The following is a 21964-nucleotide window of genomic DNA, read 5'->3' as shown; positions in this document are numbered from 1 at the left end:
CTGAAAAGACTTGAATTCGCTAAGGAATATATCAATAAGCCAATTGATTTCTGGAAAAATGTCATATTATCCGACGAGAGTAAGTTCAATATCTTTAAATCAGATGGCAGGAAATTAGTTTGGAGAAAACCTTGAACTGCTTTTCATACCAAAAATGTGTTACCTACAGTTAAACATGGAGGAGGTTCTGTTATCATTTGGGGGTGCATGGCTAGCAAAGGAGTTGGTAATTTGTGTTTTATTGATGGGAATATGACAGCTCGAACCTATATTGATGTGTTGCGAGATAACTTGCCACAAAGTGCAATAAAATTGGGTATCAGTAATTCGTACTATTTTCAGCAAGACAATGATCCCAAGCACACTGCCGGTATAACACGTATGTGGTTGCTTTATAATGTACCCAGAAAACTTGCCACTTCACCACAATCACCAGACTTAAATCCTTTCGAAAATTTGTGGAATTCTTTGGATTTAAAAATAAGAAAAAGGAAGATTTCAAGCAAATCTGCCCTTAAACAAGCCCTTATTGAAGAGTGGTCCAATACTGACCCTACTGTTACATAAAATTTAATTAAATCAATGCCAGCAAGATTACAAGCAGTAATAGATGCTAAAGGAATGCATACTAAATATTAGTTATTTGAAATTTGCTTATATATTTTATTTCTTTTGTATTCATACAGGTGTGCAAATACTTTTTTGATACGAGATATTTTAATTTTGTTACAAAAAAGCATTGTTATTTATATTATTGCAATTTTTCTGTTTGTTTTGGATGATTAAACTTATTCTGATTTGGCAATATAATTTTTTTATTTCTCAATCTTTCTTTTTATGAATTGCAAACAAAAATGTAGCTGTGCAAATACGTTTTTTACCCACAGTATGTTTAGCAATTTTTACACAGATTATAATAATGATCTGAGATAGTTATTTACTCTTTTGCTTCCATTCAGTCATGTTTAGCCTTTTTGATATAAATTATAATAATAAAAAAGTATTACATGAAATTAAACTTTCATCTAAATTAAAACATCAATCTTAGATAGTTATTTACTATTATACTTCCTTTCTTGCGTTAGGGTTGCCGCAATTATTTTTAGCAGCACTGGCATCAACAATAGTTTGGCGATTTTTTACGGTCCTCAAAACGGAATAGTACCTAAAAGACCTGGATTTATTTTAAAATATCATTAAATATATTTCTTTCATTTAGTTGCAAAATGTCTGCAAAAAAAAAGGGGGGGGGAATTTTTAATCCAGATTGGGCAGATTCTAATATCAATCTTCACTGGAGAAAACAGTTCATATTACAGTTATAATAATGCTTTGGAGATTATGTATTATATATATGTAATTGGCAAGTTTCTGTGTTTCCATAATTAATTTATATCTCAGCACAGCCAACGTGCATCACGCGAATACACTGGAATTTTCTTACAGAGCACACAGACTGTCTATCAGATGTCTTTGCTACTCACATGCGGTCACGAACGCTCACGGAACTTTAACGTCACAAAAATTTCGCTATTTTTGACGCTTTACTTTGCGTATACCTTTGATGTCCAATTTTTAAATTTTTTATATTTGTTATTGTGCTCTTTCATCCATCTAATAACGTACTATTAAGATTGTTTTATAACATTTGTGGTTTCTAAGAGATAGGTATTCGCACACACCTCAAATAGTCTCTTAATTTTTGCTTTCTCATCAGACCACTATGGAGCAACGGTATCCTACGTTAAAAAGCAAATAATTTTTGCCAAAATTTAAAATACTGAACATCTGTGTTACAAATTTCTGCAAAAAAAAAAAACTACGGACTGAATTTAAAGAATGATTAGCACAACAGTTGTATTTAGATCAGCGGTCGTCTACCCTTAGAACTTCACCGACCACTAGATACTATATAATTTTGTATTTGGTGGACCGCTAATATGAATTAAAAATATAAATCAGACCTTAAATTGTAACTGTATTTTTTTATATTTATAATATTTATCGCTAATATGATAACAACAAAACATAATTATTTAACTTTTTTTAATCTGGTACACAAAATAATGTGTTTTAGTATGATATATTTTGATGGACCTTTGAAAGGTTTATCTTTATACGAAAAGAGTATTGTATTCCCTTGTGAAAGAACAATTTAGTTTTAATTCTATTTTGTATAAAGAACAAGTATTATTTCATTCCATATGTTATTTAAATTTAACGCGGAATTTTTAAAATTAGGTAATCAAATTTAAAAAAAGGGTGGACGATCAATAAAAATAAGAATATTAATTCGTTCTAACGAATCGCTAGATGCACTCACAAAGCACGAGCCAGAAAGGGTGTGTGTGTGTGTGTATATATTTAATTATGGCAAAGCTCGCTAGGGCTATCTGCCTAAAGGGAGGGATGCCTTCGTGGAGGACTTTCTAAGGGAAACTGGCTCGTATACACGTTACACATGGGGAAAACCACGAAAACACCCATACAGCCAGCCCGTTCGCGGGATTCGAACCTCGGACCGAACTACCAGTGTTTAGCGACTTTACCGTTCGGCCGCTGGTGGGCCCGAGCCAGAAAGGATGTAGCGTAATTTCTTCTCTCCCTCCCTCATCGCTTCTTTCAAGTACCATGCCTACAAATCTTGGACTCTTTCAGCAAACAAAAGCAGCCGTTCCGTGTTTCAGCGCCTTCTAGTTCGGTCCGAGTTTCGAATTGCCACGCAGCCTGGCGTTTCCGTGGTTTTGCCATTGTTTAACATGCATATGAGTCAGTCCTTTAGAAAGTCTTCCATGAATGCAACCCTTCCCACAGGCAGATATCCTCGAGTGCTTTGGAATAATCAAATAAACCAAAACGTTATACGTTTTTGAGAAAATTTAAATTGTAGATAATAATTAAATTGTAGATAATAATTAAATTGTAAATAATTGCAGTGTAATTGTAAATAATTGCAATGTAAATAATTTTTTCTTAAATAAATAAGAGAAAGAATACACATGTTTGCCTGTAAATAACTGCAAACTTCTTTATTGCTTACAACAGTCTAACACTCGTTAACTTTTCCATCCTGTTAAACTTTTCTAGCCCTTGCAGAGAAATCATTAGAATTATCTTCATCACGGATTGCAGATATTTGTCGGTCAGTCGGATTCTTTTCTTGTTAATTTTAACTGCCGAAAAATGCCAATTGGTTATCCTTGATGCACAAATTTGCAATTTAGCCTTTTTTTTTTTTTTTTTTTTTTTTTTTTGGGATAGGTACGAATAAAAGTTTACCAAAGCTATATCTTCAAATCTTTGAGTAAAATTTATATCACATCGAAAATTAATTAGATCCATGCATTACTCATGTTTGTTTTAAATGGAAATGAAAATAATATAAAATCAGACTTGAAATACTAAAACTTTGAATTCTTTGCAATGAACAAATAATTAGAATGTCTTCTTTGGTCGCATAGAAGTTCTCCGGGGTCAGCGTGCAACCCAACAGTTTGAGACTGCTGTGCTAGACACTGCGACCGACTTCTCACGTCGGTGCAATCAGTAAATTTAGTGCGCCAGTCGACAATTGGAGGTGCATCAGTATTCTGATGTTTCTGGTAGAGTCGCTACTTCTGATGTATATTGGTTTTATTACTAATCTCACGTGCCTGATATAATCAGAACATGCCAATGAATTAATATTCTGGCAAGGAGTAAAAGATTGCGTCTGTCGTTGGTCAGAGCCTTGAGTCCATAGAAATTACGGTCCGACTTTATGCTCCGTTCCACCCCAGTTTTGCGGCCCACCAGCGGCCGAGCGGTAAAGTCGCTGAACACTGGTAGTTCGGTCCGAGGTTCGAATCCCGCGAACGGGCTGGCTGCATGGGAGTTTTCGTGGTTTTCCCCATGTGTAACGTGTATACAAGCCAGTTCCTCTTAGAAAGTCCTCCACGAAGGCATCCCTCCCTTACGCAGATAGCCCTCGTCTGCTTTGCCATAACTCAACACACCAACACCACCCCAGTTTTGAAGAACTGCACCTCGGGGGACGGATCCGAGTGCCTCGCAACTCTCTTTCCCTGCCATGAACCTCTCGAGAGGACTTTCAGCTCAACGTGTATTTTGCGCGCCTCCATGCCGCACAGACACATAAATTTACAAACATCCATGGCTTCACCGGGACTCGAACCCGAGAATTTCGGTAAGGCAGTCAGAGTCATCAACCAGTCTCGGTGCCACTTCTGATGTGTAATTTTCTCAGGTCAATTTGATTGGGTGGATGCACAGTTACGCAGTTTATGTTGCTATACAGGTACAAGCAAGTAAACAATATTTCATAAAACGTCTTTATTTACAATATAAACTATGTTTCATAAAACGTCTTAAAAAGTATCTTAAACAATATTTTATAAAACGCTTTTATTTGTGCTTATTATGAGAACAACTTTACATCAATACCTATGTTTGAAATTGAGCATAACTTTTGGTTGTGGCTGTTGAAAGAATTTAAAATACAGTCAACGGGAACTTCTTGCTGGCACCAGCCTTTAGATGTAAGGTAGAAAAATTTGGTAAATCTTTACATTATGGTAACTTGGCGATTTTTTGGCGAAACTTTGGCGACCAACCCTGCTACAGCAATCTGCTAGTTTTGTTTTGGACGCCATTTTGTTTTCACAAAGTAAAGGCTTTTTTTTTTTTTTTTTTTTGCTCAACATTTTTTCCAACAGTCTGCTAGCCGAATTACGCTTATGCTAGAACTTTTATGGAACAAAAGTGCTTAATCATGACGAAGATTAGGTGCGAAATTGGGAGAAAGTGCAGAATCGCCCACTGCTTGCCGCATTTTTAAGAATTGCACATACACGGTATCATCCATGTACACGTCGACCTATTTTCACTTAATAAAACATCCCAGAATTGCACAAAAATAGCATTGCGCACACTCTTGACTTTATCTATGAACACATCGACCTATTTTCACTTAAAAAGTCAAAGAAAATTGACAAAAATCCAGTTCTTCTTACTCTTGTAAAAAGCGCCAAACAAATAAGTGGACGATTCTGCACTTTAGCAGCGAAATTGTCTCTAAGTGCTTATTAGCTAAAATCACGATCGGAAATTTCCGGAAAATATCACATGACCTGTCTCATGATCTCTGATACCTTTGAGACAAAATAATCTGCGATTTGAACTGTGTACTTCTCAGATTATTGCTAAGGTCCTAGCTAGTAACCTTTATCACCTTACCAAAATGTCGCCAAACTACCTGTTACCATATTCTAAAGACTAGCAAAAAATTTTACAAATTTGAATTTTCCTCATGTTTTAAGGGGACTTATACACCTTAAAAACCATAAGATCTTCGAATATGTGACTGTTGCAAGAATTGGAATAACTAATTTATTTTAAAAGAAATTACTTCCAACGTTTTACAGCTGACTTTATACTATAGCTGCTTTCTGAAATAGTAATCAGAAAGTTTGTGTTGCCACAAATATTTTTATAATTTAATTCTCTTTGGGACAAAATTGTTCACCATGTTTACACCTTGCGCCGCGCACAGTGTAAAACATTGTGTTGCATAATTTAATTCCATATTTAATATGTAGCTTTTATTTCATTTGGAAACAACTGTGAACCAAAAATTCTAAGAATTTCATGTTAAATTTTTATTTTATTTGAAGTTGTAGCTCAATGTACGGCTTAATTCGTATAATATGTATTTTATTAAGAAAATTTGTAATGTTTTCATGCATAAACTTTTTTAATATTACAGTGGATGGACAAAAATATGGAAACACCTTGTGAAATGCATGTTTGAAAAGAAAGATTGATTTTAATGAAATATGTAGGTGGCGCTGGCGTTTTTGACTACTGACGCTACCTATATAACTTCGTAAATGTGCTAAACAGTTCAGTTGTTGTCGGAGTACTGTTATGTGAGGTTGTCATTGCATTATGTCAAAGTTAACAGACTTCGAACGTGGGCAAATTGTTGGAGCACGTATGGTAGATGCTTCCGTAAGCAAGGTAGCCGAGGTGTTTAGTGTTTCAAGAGGTACTCTATCGAAGATTTATTCCGCATATTTGAAAAGCGGAAAAACATCATCTGCTAAATCACAGCGCGGACGAAAGTGTGTCCTGAGTCATAATGACAGACGATAATTAAGAGCAATTGTGACGAAAAATAAGAAGACCACAGCTGCAAAAGTTACTGCTGAAATGAATGTTGTGTTACCGAACCCTGTGAGTACCAAAACAATTAGAAGGGAGCTTCATAAACAGGGAATTGCTGGCCGTGCTGCAATCGAGAAGCCACAAATCAGTGATGCTAATGCCCGTAACAGGGAAAGGTGGTGTTTAAGTCACAAAGCCTGGACTATAGAGCAGTGGAAGCGAGTAATATGGTCTGACGAGTCTTCTTTCACATTGTTTCCCACTTGTGGCCGAGTTTACGTCTGGAGAACGCCATCTCAAGCCTATAATACAGACTGCTTATTGCCAAGAGTGAAACATGGCGGGGGTTCTGTTATGGTTTGGGCAGACATATCGTGGTATTCTGCTAACCCCATGATAACTGTGTCAGGGCACATGACTGCCAAGACTTATGTGAACATTTTGGCCGATCAAGTTCATCCCATGGTACAAACTTTGTTTCCCGATGGTGATGGTGTCTTCCAAGACAACAAAGCCCCTGTTCACACAGCTCACATTGTCCAGGACTGGTTTTCTGAGCACGGGGATGAGTTGTCCCATCTCCCCTAGCCACCACAGTCACCAGACCTGAATATTATCGAACCTTTGTGGTCTACATTGGAAAGGAAAGTGCGTTCTCGTTATCTGAACTTGCCACCGTTTTGCAGGAAGAATGGTATAATATTCCCTTGGCAAACATACAGGAACCGTATTTATCCATTCCGAGAAGACTGCAAGCTGTTTTGGATGCCAACGGGTTTCCTATACCATATTAAGCAAAGAAACATGTTTTTTTTAAAGGTGTTTCCATATTTTTGTCCAACCCCTGTAAAATATCATTATATTTTTCGTTCCGTTAGAAAATAGTGCCCATATAAAGAATTCCATCCAATTTCAAGTATGTACCATTAACCATTTTTAAAATATCATGCGACCAAGATAGAAACATGATGAAAAATTTTGTCCCAAAGCGGATTAAATTACAAAAATATTTGTGGCAACACGAACTTTCTGGTTACTAGTTCCCCAAATTAGCTATATTATGTAGTTAGCTGTAAAAAGTTGGAAGTAATTGCTTTTAAAATAAATATCCCAATTTTTGCTGCAGTCACATATTCGAAGATCATGAGGGGTTTAATGTGTATGAGTCCCCTTAATTCAATTAGTATCATTTATATATTTTTGATAAAAATTAGTGAGCGAAATTTAAAATTAAATTTAAAATATTTTTGTTATTCTGGTGGAAATAGCAATTTTTATTTTGCTAAAAAAATTCAGGCCCGTCAGATGCTATCAGATAGTGCATTCGGTCTACATATGTTTGCGTTATGGCAAACCGCACGTTGAGTTGATTAATGTTAACGAATTTCGCTGACTGCGCATGCTCAATGATGTACCGTTGGCGTGGGAGAAAATACTGGCGACAATTTGCCCAATACTACGGAAATTTAGTGTGCTTATTGCATGTGCTTGCGTTTCATTTCATTTAGGTTTATTTTGTTCATAAATATTACATTTAATATCAGTTATTTGACTTTAATTCAGTAATTTAAATTGGATTTGTTCCTTAATTTGTGAAAGTATATAGGAATGGAACGTATGATAAATACATAATTGCTTTCATTCTTCAGAAGTATAATCAATAAGCATTCATTTAATATATCTTGTAAGATTTCCTGTTTTGTAATCCTTCTTAAACGAAAATTTGCGCAGTTTACAATCGATATTTACGCTCTAAGTAATGAAGCAACTTCCAAGCTAACAAGTTTTAAATCCCCGAACTGTTTACGCCCAGATAATGCAATATCTACCGTATTTATCTTCTTTTAAAATTGCGCCAAAGTCTATTCTGCGCATGCGTTGTAAGCGAAATTCATTTCACATTGATCAGCTCAATGTACGGTTTGCCATTAAGCCATATGTTTTGAGTTTGAGACCACTATTCTACCCAGTTCCCCTAGCGTGGTTTTCTGTAATAAAGTTAGCTTCCTACTATTAAAAAATGGATCAAAGCAAAACAACTCTTAAGTAGAAAAATATCTTTTATTTTACATTCTCGAGCACAATATATTTTAGATTTTATATCTTTCTGGCGTCCTCCCTGTTCAGTGTGATGGCACGATTTGCAATTTTTTGTTCTTCCTGGCTCTCCCAACGGCCGTATGGAAGTGTTTATCTTATTGCCTTTAGCTTTCATATTACTTCCTTTCTTTCATGTTTCTCGCCATTCGTTTTTTCTTTGGAACAATAATTTTGGCAGTTTTAAAGCCTTCCCTTCTATGTCATAGTCAATAATCTGTTGTTATTTTCCCCATGGTTTAAATTCTGCCATTTTCTATTGATGAAGAACAATTTACCATTTTAATCATTTTTTGCTCTTTTGAAACTAATTCTTGATGATGTTAGACTACAACATAGTCTACATACATTCTGCTTTTCTTATCTTCTTGCCGAGGAGTTTTCTTCTGACTTCCCCCCAAGCTGCTTTTTTTATCCTTTTGCATCTTCTTTGGCGGCTTCCAGATCGTGGCTTATGTTCAATTTTCCTGGTACCTTGCATATTGCGACGTTTCGATAGTGGGCACGACTTGATATCTTTTCGGCTTTAAGAACTTTTCCGTCAAAAATTTGAATGCCTTTCATTCTTGGTGCAGGTTTATAATCTGTTATCCTTATCCTTCTGGTGATTTCCTTTCTCCGACTTCCCGATGGTGAACACGACTTGCCATTTTTTGTTCTTTTGGAGCTTCTCCGTCGGCAGCTTGAAGGTATTCCGTTCTTGGTCATGGTCTACGTGAAATGTAAGAGCATTGCGTGATCTCCTGCCCGACTTGCCCGCCTTTAGTCGTTTTAAAGTCTGCGTCCTTAGGGCTTTGTAGCCAGCCGGTTGGGTCGAAGATCTCCTTTTCCCTCCACTATAGCTGGACCTTCCACTCATGATGAGCAGCCTGGGATCGAATTGGGCCATCTCCTTCTCGCTCAGAAAGTGGACATTGGCGAAACACTCGACGGCTGAGCGTATTCTCCGACCGTCCCAGAATTTGTGGGGTTGGATGTTGCAGCGACATCGCACCGCTTGCTGGAGCAGAGGCAATTTAAACGAAGTGTAGTCTGTGGAGAAAAGGCTGCTGTTGCTCATTTTAGAAGTCGTACGAGGAGTCATAGAGTCCTCTTTCCTCAGCCTCGTTTCCTTTTTGAGCGAGGTCTTAATATCCGGAAGTTCACTGCTTCCGATGTCAGCATTTTTCAATGGCCGCTCTTTCAGTTGGGACAGGAGGATAGTTGGCAGCTTTAGCTTTTCGGCGCTCTCTGAAAATAGAAAACAAAAATTGTTTGGCGATGAAAAAAAAGAAAAAATAAAGAATGTATTATAATAAAAGTAATCAACATAAAAAGAAATAAATAGAATTTAAATAAAGAATGGGGAGAAAAATTATCAGTAGGTTTTGACGATATCTGAGGGAATTTTTCCTGACTGTAGTTGATTTAACATATTTGTCAATATTAAGATCTTTCAAACAAGAATATTTTTTCCGAAATTTAAATATGAATAATAATAAATAAAGTAATAAAAATAAATAAAATGATAGGTGTGGGTGTATTTAATTATGGCAAAAGCACATGAGGGCTATCTGCCTAAGGGAAGGGATGCCTTCGTGGAAGACTTTCTAAGGGAAACTGTGTCCTATACACGTTACACATGGGGAAAACCACGAAAACGCCCATGCAGCCAGCCCGTTCGCTGGATTCGAACCTCGGACCGAACTACCAGTGTTCAGCAACTTTACCACTCGGCCGCTGGTGGGCCCTAAATAAAATGATAAATTAAATAACTATAATTTATGACCATATAATTATTATAACTAATTAAGGGTAAAATTTTTTTTCAGTGTGTATCAAAGTGTTTTCAATGTGTATAGTATTTTAGCTGAAAAATTAAAAAAAGACATAGTAATTATTAATAGCGATATAATTATAGTAATTATGAATTATTGCAAAGCTATTATAATCAATTATGATAATTATCATATTAGGATTTATCTTAATGATAATACAATAATGTACAAGACTATAATAAAATATAATAATTAAATAATTACAATAACTATACAGTAATAGTTATTCATTACAGTTTATTACATAGTTAGTTTCTACAGTTTATTACATATTTACAATCATTATGTTTTTTCTTTTTTATAATAACTATTTGAGGAGTCCGAAAGATTTCTTAATCCAGGGTTTCATAATCTTTTTCTTACATCAACCCCTTTTAAAGGAATTATTTTCATCTAATTCCCTACATTTTTCTATAATATACAGCACACAGCATATTTATAATACAAATAATTTCGCACAAATGTTATAAAGACAATAATTAGATTAAGAATTTGAACAAAAGCTTTGCAAAAAAGTTTTTAGAAACAAAATCATCGATTCTAATCGCACAAAAGTTCGATTTTAATGATTCTAATTGCACAAAGTTCGATTTTAATGATTCTAATTGCACAAAAGTTCGATTTTAATGATTCTAATTGCACAAAAGTTCGATTTTAATGAATGTAACGATGACACTTGATGTATTGATGCAACTTTTTTAATATTTGTAATAACATTAATTTAATTCTTAACCTCTCTGAAAATTATTCAACCGATTCTTTGTTTTCCATTCTAGTTTCGCATTTTTTCGCATATTTGTTATAGTGATTTCTTTTGTTCATACGTTTTACTTTTTTATATTGCATTTATAACTTAAAAAATGTATATATTAAAAATAGTATTGATTTTTAAAATACATTAAATGAATTTAGAAATGAGAAAAAAGTTTTCTCATATATTTATTTTACACGATTTATTTCTAGTTACATGATACAGCATTATTCCAGTTATCACTTTTAGTAACACAATTAGTTTTATTATACAATTAGTTACCACTTTTATTAATAATTTTTTGTAATGAATAAGATCTTGATTATACTCATCAGTTGCCGGTGCATATTCAGCTATCGATCCTCAATCAATCACTTAATCATCATTGATAACGATTAAAATTCCATCGAACTCCACGTGGTTTTCCCCATGTATAACGTGTATACGAACCAGTTTTCCTTAAAGTCCTCCACGAAGGCATCTCTTGGGCAGATAGCCCTCGTGTGCTTTGCCATAATTAAATACACCAACACCAATACACACATCGAACTCCACGATGTGAATACCCATCACGTTGTCAACCCGTGGTCTCATCAAATAACATTTTAAATCCGTACTTATCGTCTCAAAGGATAGCTTTTTAAATTCGTTGGTGATACATCGCAAATAAAAATTTACAAATTATTAACTGGTTTTCAACCTGGTAATTGGAATTTCTGCTCTGAGTGAAGTCACGTGAAGATTTATATATGACACCAAACCAAGCTCATTTTCAAATTATTTGTGCATAATTTATTCAATCTGTCCAACATACCGTTTTCGAGTATTTTTCCAGTATATTTTTAATAATTTATATTGTCCGAAAATCGAGGGGAGACAATTACGCAAATAACTTGATTCTGAATGGCGCGGTCACAGTGAGAATATAGCAAAGGGAAAGGGGTCATGGATAAACTACAGGGAACTATCACAATATTATTTCTCACATTCCAGTAAAAACAGATGACAGTATTAACATTATAATATCTAATAAGATATCTTCATTTCTATTTTTCTATGACTGGAATCTCGCCCGTTCTTATTGTTGTCTTTGCTACTCTTTATTTTTGATGCCTCCAGTCCTTCATAAATAATTATAGACAGTGAATGCGCAGCCAACTCAGCGAAACTGTAGATTTAATATTGGTTGTTCTTTGCTTCGCCGTGATGGTTCTGTTCTTGTATGAAGCTGGCATTAAATTCGACATTAAGAAGGAAAAGGTTCGGCGTGGACTTCGCAGATAGCTTGTGAAAGTTTGTCTTTATTATTAAGATGCAAATAATCATTACGCGGGCAAATCCAGTATTTAGGGGAGTTCGTTCTCTGAACGCATTGAGGAAGGAGAAAATTATGCAAGCATTTTAAAAATTTTCAGAACCCGACGCCGAAAATCTAGGGGAATAATACACAAGGAAATAGGCACTTGTGCCAATACAATCTATTTTTTAAAGTCACTTTCCTTTTGTAGTCAAACATATCTTTCTTCGAAACAAATTGCTTACCTGATACGCTTTCCGAATCGCTGTTTCTTAAATCTGTGGGTGTCAAAGATGATTCCTGAATGCTCGACATCTTCCTTTCACGAGACGTCACTCTGAGAGAACCCTGGGAAATGGAACATATGTTATTTGATTTTCAAAGAAACATTCATAACATTTTTAAGGATACTACATTTGAAAAACAGGGTAATAGTGGCCATCGTACGATAAAAACTGACCCAGATATTTCATTTTAACATTTTGGATTTTTGATGTCATTTACACTTTGCATTCAAGTATAAGTTGAACAATAAATTAGGATAACTCGAGACTAATGTTTTCCTAGTGAATAGCGTTGAATGATATGCTTCTGTGAATTACCAGTGAATAACATTATTTATTTATTCATTTCACATTTGCTACACCAAAAGTACTTTCACAGAGGTAATTCAGAAATTTTCAAAAGGAGAGAATACGTTATTAATGTACTCATCAAGTTTTAGTACAGGGTTGTTATAATTAAAATGACCCTAGTCAGACCACACTAGAACCCGTTCTACTTACTGAATTTTGACGAAATTTGGTATATATGTTATATGGACCATGGGGAATTCATTCCCCATAGTCTTCTAATGATTCTATGCAGAATGATTCTAATGATTCTATGCAAATAATTCTATGCAGAAATGGACTATGGGGAATTCATTCCCCATAGTCCATTTCTGCATAGAATTATATGGACCGTGCACCATTTCTGCAATAAAAAAATAGTTCAAATTTTGATCACCAGGGGGAGTTGTAACACATAAAGAAGGACAAAAAAATCTGTCAGAAATCATTAAAATTTATTCAGTTACAGAATGTGCCCAATATGTGCTCCATTGACATCAATTACGTGTTGAAAGCCCATTGTAGCGTATTCAATGGTAGTGCGAAGTAACTCTCGAGGGATTTCAGCAAGATGGCGTATAATGCTGGCTTTCAACTCAAGTCATAATTTCCCCTCCATAAACACGGACTTTAAGGAATCATCACAAGCAGAAATCACAGGGATTTAAGTCGGGTGAACGAGGAGGCCCAGGCATCCGGAAAAGCCCTGAATATTACATGATTCTCGCCAAAGTTAGCACGAAGCGGTTCTTTGACTTGACGCCCTAGTGTGGGGAGTTGCTCCATCTTCCATGAAGACAGTGGTCTTATAAAACAGATTTACCAGTAAAGTTCAATCTTTCTTCTGTAAGGGCATGATTAACGATGGCAAAGGCATGAAGAATGATTTTTTGGCTCTGGCTGCAAGTCTATAGGTTTGACTGATTTCAATAAGGAAGTTTTAAAAATTGCCATCTGGTGGTCAAAATTTGAACTAATCTTTTATTGCAGAAATCTTTTCTCCATAGTTCATATAACGTATGTACCACGTTTCATCAAAATCCGATAGGTAGAAGGGTTCTACAGGGGTCTGAATAAGGTCACTTTAATTATAACCACCCTGTACTTTTGAATCATATTCTACTAATCACACAGAATTTCATTTAAATGGTAATATTGTTCATTTTTAACCTTGGGGGTGTTCGAACACCAGTTGGCTGTGTTCCAACACCCCCAAGGGATCGACTGAGAGCAATCCCGGTGTTCCTGGCTAAGTTGGTATCTAGACAGACTCGACTTCTGAGGAAAAATTAACAGTCTTCATAGCGACTACAGCCAAAGAATCTGAACTCCCAATTCAAATTCTTTGATAATCATCATTTATTCAGTGCTAGGTTAAGGATCTGAAGGGACCATGTGGTACTGTCTTGTCTGCACCTTGGTTGGGAGGACGCCACATGGTTAGATTTCGGAAGTGGTCCTTGGGGTTTTGGCTTCGCTTGCTCAACACTGAGGAACGGCCGATGTCTAATATGTGCTCTAAGTTTTCTCGATGAATTCGTTATTACAGTCCATCATTGTTCTAAACGTTACAAAACCTAGACTTAGTGAAACTGAACATGTCCCCTCGGGTTCACAGGGGGGGGACGTCTATGCCTCCTTAGACCGTCTCTAGAGTTTGGGGCGATTTACCGTGTAAGGCAGCCTCCAGCAAGCCAAGTCTATGTACCCCTTCCTTCTAGTACGATGTGTTCCAACATCGTAGCTTACCAGTCTTTTATACAGAATATTGATTTTATCAGTTTCTGTGATTGAGATCTTCTTTAGAAGAAACTATACTGTTCAATATTTTTCACGGTAATCTGCATTGCAATATTCGTCATTTAACCCATTTACATGAATTTTTTCTATCCTCTCTGTCATTTTAGTTATGTGCGAATATAAAATTTCTCTTTTTAATTTGCGCATGACCTCTGGATATAATCTCAAACTTTAAATTAAACATCAAATTTTTTTTTTTTTTAGTCCAAAGGTCTATTGTCCCTGAAGAACTATTGTTTTCGTTTTGCGATGGTTCACTGCAAATGTCTGTTTCACTTTTCAAACTGTTGCCACCAAATGTTAGAGTCCTGCATTATATTTGAAGAAATTAAATAATAAAAAATGTGCATAAATGTATTATATTTCTCACATTGGCATAAAACAACGGGACATAGAGCCATCGAATTTTGAATGAGTAATCCTCCTACGAAGATGGGTATGTGAATTTGAAATTTGGAATTTGTTTTATTATCGATTCCATATTTTCTAAACGTTTACGAATTTTTGATTAACAAACTCAAGTATTTCAAAGCGAACAATGGCAACACTCTACGGAGGGGAGGGAACTTTTTATCTCCAGCGCGCGGAAATGTGTTTTGGAAATTCTAAAGGATAAGCTCATTTTAAAATTATTTTGTTCCATTGCTATTGCACTGAATTTTATGGTTTAAGTGCAGAGAACATGATATTTAATAAATAAAACTAACACACAAAATGTTAAAAAAACGCCCCTTTGGACGTAATTTAAAATCTGAAACTTTTCAGATTTTTTTTGGGGGGAGGGGCTATACGGGAGACAAAAGTTTTTAATTTATTTTTTAAAAAAGCGTAAATATTTACTAAAATAAATATATAAATCGACGAACCGTATAAAATATTACACAACGTAATTTTAATAAAATTTATTTGTTAAATTAAAAATTATCATAACATAAATATTTGCATCATTGAAAACTTTTTGTCAGTGAAAATATTCATCTATGGCCAATGTTTGCAACTTTAGCAATTTAAAATAACTTCTGATAGGCTGGCAACTTATTCATATGTACATACAGAGATATTTATTACGAAAACAACATGAAAATTCTCCGCTTAGATACATAATTAAATAATTTTTTATTTATAATCCCTTATTTTAAGAAGCAAGCATACAGAAAAAGTAATTTGACCAAATTATAGTTTTAGTAAAACTCTGTTACTAGTAATTAATATTTTGTAATGCATTCCATTTACTTTTCTCTGCTGAAAATATTTCAGGTCTTTTGGAGAATTAAATTAATTTAATTAATTTCTTTCAGTTATGTATTCTTTAAGGTTAAGATATATGACCTCCAAAATGTTAATGTTCGTTCTTCACCAAAAAATTCCAAAAATGTTGTCATTATTTTATGGCACCATTCATGATGAATAATTTGTGCGATCTTATAGAATGTAACATATTGGAATATATATAAAACCGTAAAGATACATACCGATTCTTCGTTAATGGAGGGTGTACTGTAGGACAGTTCTAAATGAAAAAAAAAAAAAAAAAACAGAAGCATGTAAGCATTAAAGTTGTGTCACTTGAATGAAAAACGAATATATATTGAAAATGTTATCAATGACAAATGAAATTCAAGTAGCAATAAAATTCAAGTTAGGTATACATGATGGACATAACGGAAATCATATTTTCCCGAGATTAGTAAGATATTTAATCAAATATTATTGCTTTTCATATCAAAATTTAATTTGATAATTGCTACGAATGTAACATATTTATCCCAAATAAAGTACGAAAAAACGCTGAGAATCAGTATTGTAAGTTGTACTGTCAAAAGCTCTGGATTTAATATGTCCAATAAAAGGCTTTACTTTCAGAGAATGGAGTTTTTTTAACATGCTCACACAGACAAGTTTTTCAATTTAAGAATGAAAACTAATGCACGCCATATATTCTCTATCATTCAATATACACTCATGTTCATAAATTAAGGATAATACAAAATCAGGCAAAGGAAGAGTTAAATGCAAAACAAAGTTGACTTATTTGTAAAGCTTGTTTATTAAACAAAAGGTAAAGAGCAAAATAAGATGCTATATGTTTGATATTATTAAAAAAATTAGCGATTTTTTCTCCCTGGAGAAAATTACAAAAAAAAAAAAAACTATTTACAAAAAACCAATATTACATGGTTGGTATGATTGTTAATACATTGTGTGTCTCTCAGATGATGCAATACAGGCCGTACAACGCCTCGGCATGCTGAGTATAAAATTATCGATCTGATCTTGGGGGATATTACACCACTCAAAAAGCAATGCTCTCCGAAGTTCCGGTACACATGTAAGAGAAGGTTGACGGGCTGCAATTCGTCGGCCAAGCATATCCCACACGTGCTCTACTGGATTCAAGTCCGGTGAGAATGCTGGCCAGTCCATACGGGTGATATCCTCCGATTGAAGACATTCGCTTAGGATGTTTACACGGTGAGAACGGGCGTTGTCATCTATAAACACAAATTGTGCGCCCATGGCGGCCCGAAACAAACGTACATGTTGTTCCAGAATGACGTCCCGATAGATTTGGCTTGTCATGGTTCCAATTTGAGCATGCAAGTCAGTTCTGGGACCCAGAATAATTCCACCCTAAACGAGCACTCCTGCACCACCGTAACGGTGTTGTTCAATGATGTTTTCTTGGTGGTAACGGGTACCTGGAACTCTCCATGACAGTCCGGCGAGAATCAGACTGCAAGTTAAACCTGGACTCGTCGAAAAACATCACACAAGCCTACTGTTGCGGTGTCCACAATGCATGCTCTCTACTCCAGGCTAACCGCAGGCGACAGTGAGTTGCAGTAAGTGGAACGCATCTGACAGGTCTACGAGCATATAGACCAATCTGCCCTAAGCGTCTGTACACGGTCTGCCTTGAAATTGTCGTACCAGGGGCTGAAGAGATCTGACGAGACAGGTCTGAGGCTGTGTTCCGCCTGTTTCTTTTCGCAGTAACTGCCAAATACCGGTCCTCATTCAGCGTTGTAACTCTGGGGTGACCTGTGCTGTAACGTCTACTCACATTACCATCATCTTGGAATCTTTGCCAAAGCCTGGAGATGACACTCTGGGCAATTCCAAGTTCGTCTGATACTTCCAGTTCGGTACGCCCACATTCCAGACGGCCGATAATTTTACCACGTAAAAAAATTATCCAAATGCATCCTTTGTGTCATAACTATTCGGTTATTGCACTGAAATGCTTATAAAGCGCCAACGAACAATTTTACTTCTTTGCCTGTATTCCTTATATATCACTCTTTTACACTCTCGTCATTGTAACGTACCATCGGTGTCATCTGGTTACTTCCTGAAATTTGCATATGATTCTTGAAGATGTGTGTAGTGATTTTACAGGTGATATATTTATTTTAGAGTTCGATTTCCGCGTGACTCCGAATTATCCTTAATTTATGGACATGAGTGTACTCTACGATAGGGATGGACAAACGTTTTCGGTGCCAAAAATCGAAAACAAAAGGTTTGGCACGCCAAGATAAATTTTTCTAAAATTTTAAAAACAATATACAAGTATTACAATTTAAATATGTTAATGAGATGAATGAAATTACGATTTCATTTTTAAACTTTTCTTATATTGAGTTTCGAAGTGCTGATTCTAATGAACGAGGCTAAATGCTCATCAGCCAGTCTACTTCTGAAATAATTCTAAGTTTCATGGCTGAAGACACTTATTCCCATATGTAAGATGAAGCAAACATAGCAGTGATTTTCTAGACGTAAGATTTTAAATTTGGGAAACTTACTTTCGGTAATGATTTATAAAACTCTAACTTTGGCACATTTAGAAAAAAACTGCTTGAGATGATTGTTAGATTGCAACTCAATTAATTCAAGCTGCAAATCTGACTTCAGTGCTTCACAGTTTACGTTGAAAGGCATGGTACAAATATCCAATTCTATTTGAATGGCACTGAAATCTTGAAATCTTCCTTCGAACTTAAAATGCAGTTTTTTAAACCATCTTTATAATTCTTAAGCTTCTCTTCATTTACTGAGGGTATTTAATTTAACCTCGGGAAATGAGACAAGTCGTTTTTTGCTAGCTGCCCAGCAAACAGATTTTTTCTTATTAAGTTTTAAGATATGATAAAGTTTTTTCGGTACTATTCGGTTTTGAGGGCCGTAAAAAACCGCCAAAGTACTGTTGATGCCAGTGCTGCCAAAAATAATTGCGGCAACCCAAATGCAAGAAAGGAAGTATAGTTGTAAATAACTATCTAAGATTTATGTTTTAATTTAGATGAAAGGTTAGCTTCATATAATACTTTTTTATTATTATAATTTATATGAAAAAGGCTAAGCATGACTGAATGGAAGCATAAGAGTAAATAACTATTTCAGATCATTATTATAATTTATATCAAAGTTCTTAAAAATAACTGAATGGATACCTGCATCGCTGTTTCGAATAAATGATGCTTCCTTCCTTGATATTTTCGCAATTTTTTTCCATCAGGGTAACGGCGCTTCTGTTAGGTACAGTAACCAAAAAAGTCTCTTTCTTTTCTCGGCAAATTCCGCCAAAAACCCATTGCTGTGGTAGTACACGCCGAGTGTTTTATTTTTTCTCTTTACAAATAAATTCTTTTTACAAAACTACGTATAACACGTAGGGTTGCCGTAAGTAGGGTCGCCAAATTTGGCGATTTATGCGAATTTTGGCCTGGTTGCGTTAATACGTAAGTACCGTAATAATTTAAACCTACTTTAGCATTTTATACTCTTAGTAAATGTATTTATTTACATTTGCCTGCCATCTTAAACAACGTTTTCAACAAAAAATTAATCCATTATATTTTTAACGATATTTTTTTTTTTAAGTTTCGAATACTTTATTATATGCGAAAAATACGTAAAAAAAGCATTTTTGAAGATGGCTGACGACTGTGAAAACCGCGCCAACAATTGCGCCAATGTAAATCGCCAAAAATCCGTGCAACCGTCTACCAAAGTAGCACCCTTTCCGCAGACGAAATAGAACTTGCATTATTCAAATTCCAACAATTTGAAACTTTGTTACTCGATTCTTAAAGCGGCTACTGTTCTCGTTCCCAACTTTATCAAAGTTAATTTTTTGATCTGTACGGCGAAAATTTCAAATGGCGCTGAAAGCTTATGAAGTGTTCGCTTATGAAAGAATAACAAAAATTCTATAATTAAAAACTTTAGACTTTATACAAACCAGATAATTTGAAAATTTCGATAACTAAAATTAATTTTTTTCCACAGCCGAAATATAATTTGATCATGATATTTTTAAAAGTTCTACAGCTAAAACTGGATGTTTTCCTTAGCCAAAATAGAACTTAGATTACTCAGATTTCGATAATTTGTATATTTCCCTAACTAAAACTAAATGCTTTTCACAACCAAAATAGCACCTGCGTTTTTCAAACTTCGATAGTTTGAAAATTTCTATACCTAAAACTGAATGTGTTCCATAGCCAAAATAGCACTTCGAGTACACAAACTTCAATAATTTGAAAATTTCTCTAACTGGAACTGAGTGTTTTCCATAGCCAAAATAGCACTTGGAGTACTCAAACTTCGATGGTTTGAAAGTTTCTCTAACTAAAACTGAATGTTTTCCATAACTAAAACTGAATGTTTTCCATAGCCAAAATAGCACTTGGAGAACTCAAACTTCGATAGTTTAAAAATTTCTATAAGTGAAAGTTTTCCACTGAATTTCTCAGACTTCGATAATTTGAAACGTTCTATAATTATATTCTTCGATAATTAAAAATCAAGTCAATTCAGAATTTTTTTTAACTCGAAATATTCGCTAAGTCTTACTTGGCATTCTCGGGGAAGGCTTCTCAGCGTCGAGATGTCCGTCCGAGTGAGCTCTGTAGATAGGAATACCGGATCGACGACCAGAAATCTTGTTTCGGCCACTGCCTTGCGCAATCTGCCTGAGAAAAAGAGTTATTAATCTTTAGCTGGTGGGAACTTGAAACGCAGTAAGCAGCGCATCTGATGAGCTTTGGGACTGGCGGAATAAAACATGTAAATATACCATAAGCCAGGGGTCTTAGAGTGAAATTACATGCGGCCGTACGCATAATCTGAAAACAACTGATGGGCAATGACTTTGTTAGAGAGCCAGAGATTCTAACTAGCGCCAGAGATTCTGACTGAATGTTAAAAAAAAAACGCCCCTTTGGACGTAATTTATAATCTGAAACCTTTCAGAATTCCCTCCCTTCTAATTGAAATATATTGGCAACCAGATATTAAATTCTTGGATTGACATTTCCTGCAGATAATTCTAACTCGTTTAATTACTCATTAACCACTTTACTTTAATTTAAACTAAAAATAAACAAATTGTAAAAAATTTAGTGTCCGCCAAAAAACATCGCAGAAAGAAACGCCGCGGAGAAAATAACGAAGGTTGAAAAACGTCGTCATAGAAAAGTCCTGAGGGAAAAGAAAACAAAGAGAAAACGTCGGAGTTTTGAAGCGTCGGGGTTACAAAACCATCATCGTCGAAAATAAAGTGGTTAAAAAATTTCGCAGTTTAAAAACATCATCGTCAAAAATATCGTCGTAAAAAATAAAGTATCTGCAAATCATTGCATGACGAAATCGCGAGCATATGTTTTCACTAAAGCAAGAAAACTTTTGCGACACATAGCCAAATCCCTCTGCTAGGGAAAACCCAAGAAAGAAAGTGGAAAATGTAGGGGAAACGTAGGGGAAAATTAGTTTTTAATTAACATCTCGGCTAATTAAAGTCCCACGAAGACGCGAATGGTCAAAATGGCGTGTCACGGACCTGCGGAATCCAACGGTGTGCTTCGCTAAGCCTTTCGGAGGAGATGTTACTTCGCCCCATATATATATAGTATATATATATAAGATTTAATTCTCGAACTAGTCTACAATATCATTTAAATTCAGAAGCATAAGCAAATCAAGTGCAAAATCAATACATGAAAATAAATTCACTAATTTAGCAAATTAAAATTAAACTAAATAATTTTTTTAAAAATGCATAAGTGAATAACCGTTGAGTAGGCAGGAGACAGACTTATCAAGGGGAAGTTGCCTCCAAACCTAACTCTCCAATCATTCAATTCGTGTTTCGTCATTCATGCAGGCAAGGGTAAAAGTCAAAACCAAAAGTAATACCGATAAAGTGCTACCCTTAGAAATTAACATTTAAGAAATAAATTTAAGAATAAAGTTCTAAAAGGAAAATACTAATGAAGTCTTTTGAGAAACAAGTAAAGTCAAGAATTAAATGAAACTTTTTTTAAAAAATTAATTCTTGATAAAAAAAAAACTAAAAACCAATGTATTTTAGAAACCCTTGTATACAGAAACCTATGTTTTATATGTTTGCACATTTTTT

At 35.0% G+C, this 21964-nt stretch overlaps 1 protein-coding gene and 1 long non-coding RNA gene across 14 annotated transcripts in view; one reads left to right on the top strand and one right to left on the bottom strand.

The window, feature by feature from the left end:
- LOC118181616 (uncharacterized) overlaps nucleotides 1-21964 on the top strand; it is a 976960-nt gene that overhangs the window by 452427 nt on the left and 502569 nt on the right. The gene's annotated exons all lie outside the window — the stretch shown is intronic.
- Nucleotides 8208-21964, bottom strand: part of LOC118194438 (uncharacterized) — a 124047-nt gene continuing 110290 nt past the window's right edge. The window contains exons 12-15 of one of the 4 annotated variants that reach the window (XM_085812120.1): nucleotides 20401-20519; nucleotides 16011-16048; nucleotides 12373-12475; nucleotides 8208-9492 (exon numbers count right to left, since the gene is read on the bottom strand). In XM_085812120.1, the coding sequence (XP_085668246.1) occupies nucleotides 8840-9492; nucleotides 12373-12475; nucleotides 16011-16048; nucleotides 20401-20519 (913 nt within the window). In that variant the 3' untranslated portion in view covers nucleotides 8208-8839. The remainder of the gene's footprint in view (nucleotides 9493-12372; nucleotides 12476-16010; nucleotides 16049-20400; nucleotides 20520-21964) is intronic. The other 3 variants (XR_015039856.1, XM_085812121.1, XR_015039857.1) reach the window with 3 other exon arrangements.

This window comes from Stegodyphus dumicola, chromosome 2 (assembly GCF_044657685.1).
Source record: "Stegodyphus dumicola isolate Sdum_Otavi_A_Nest chromosome 2, ASM4465768v1".
NCBI classification, from domain to species: Eukaryota; Metazoa; Arthropoda; class Arachnida; order Araneae; family Eresidae; genus Stegodyphus; species Stegodyphus dumicola.
This window is presented reverse-complemented; position numbering and strand designations above follow the sequence as displayed.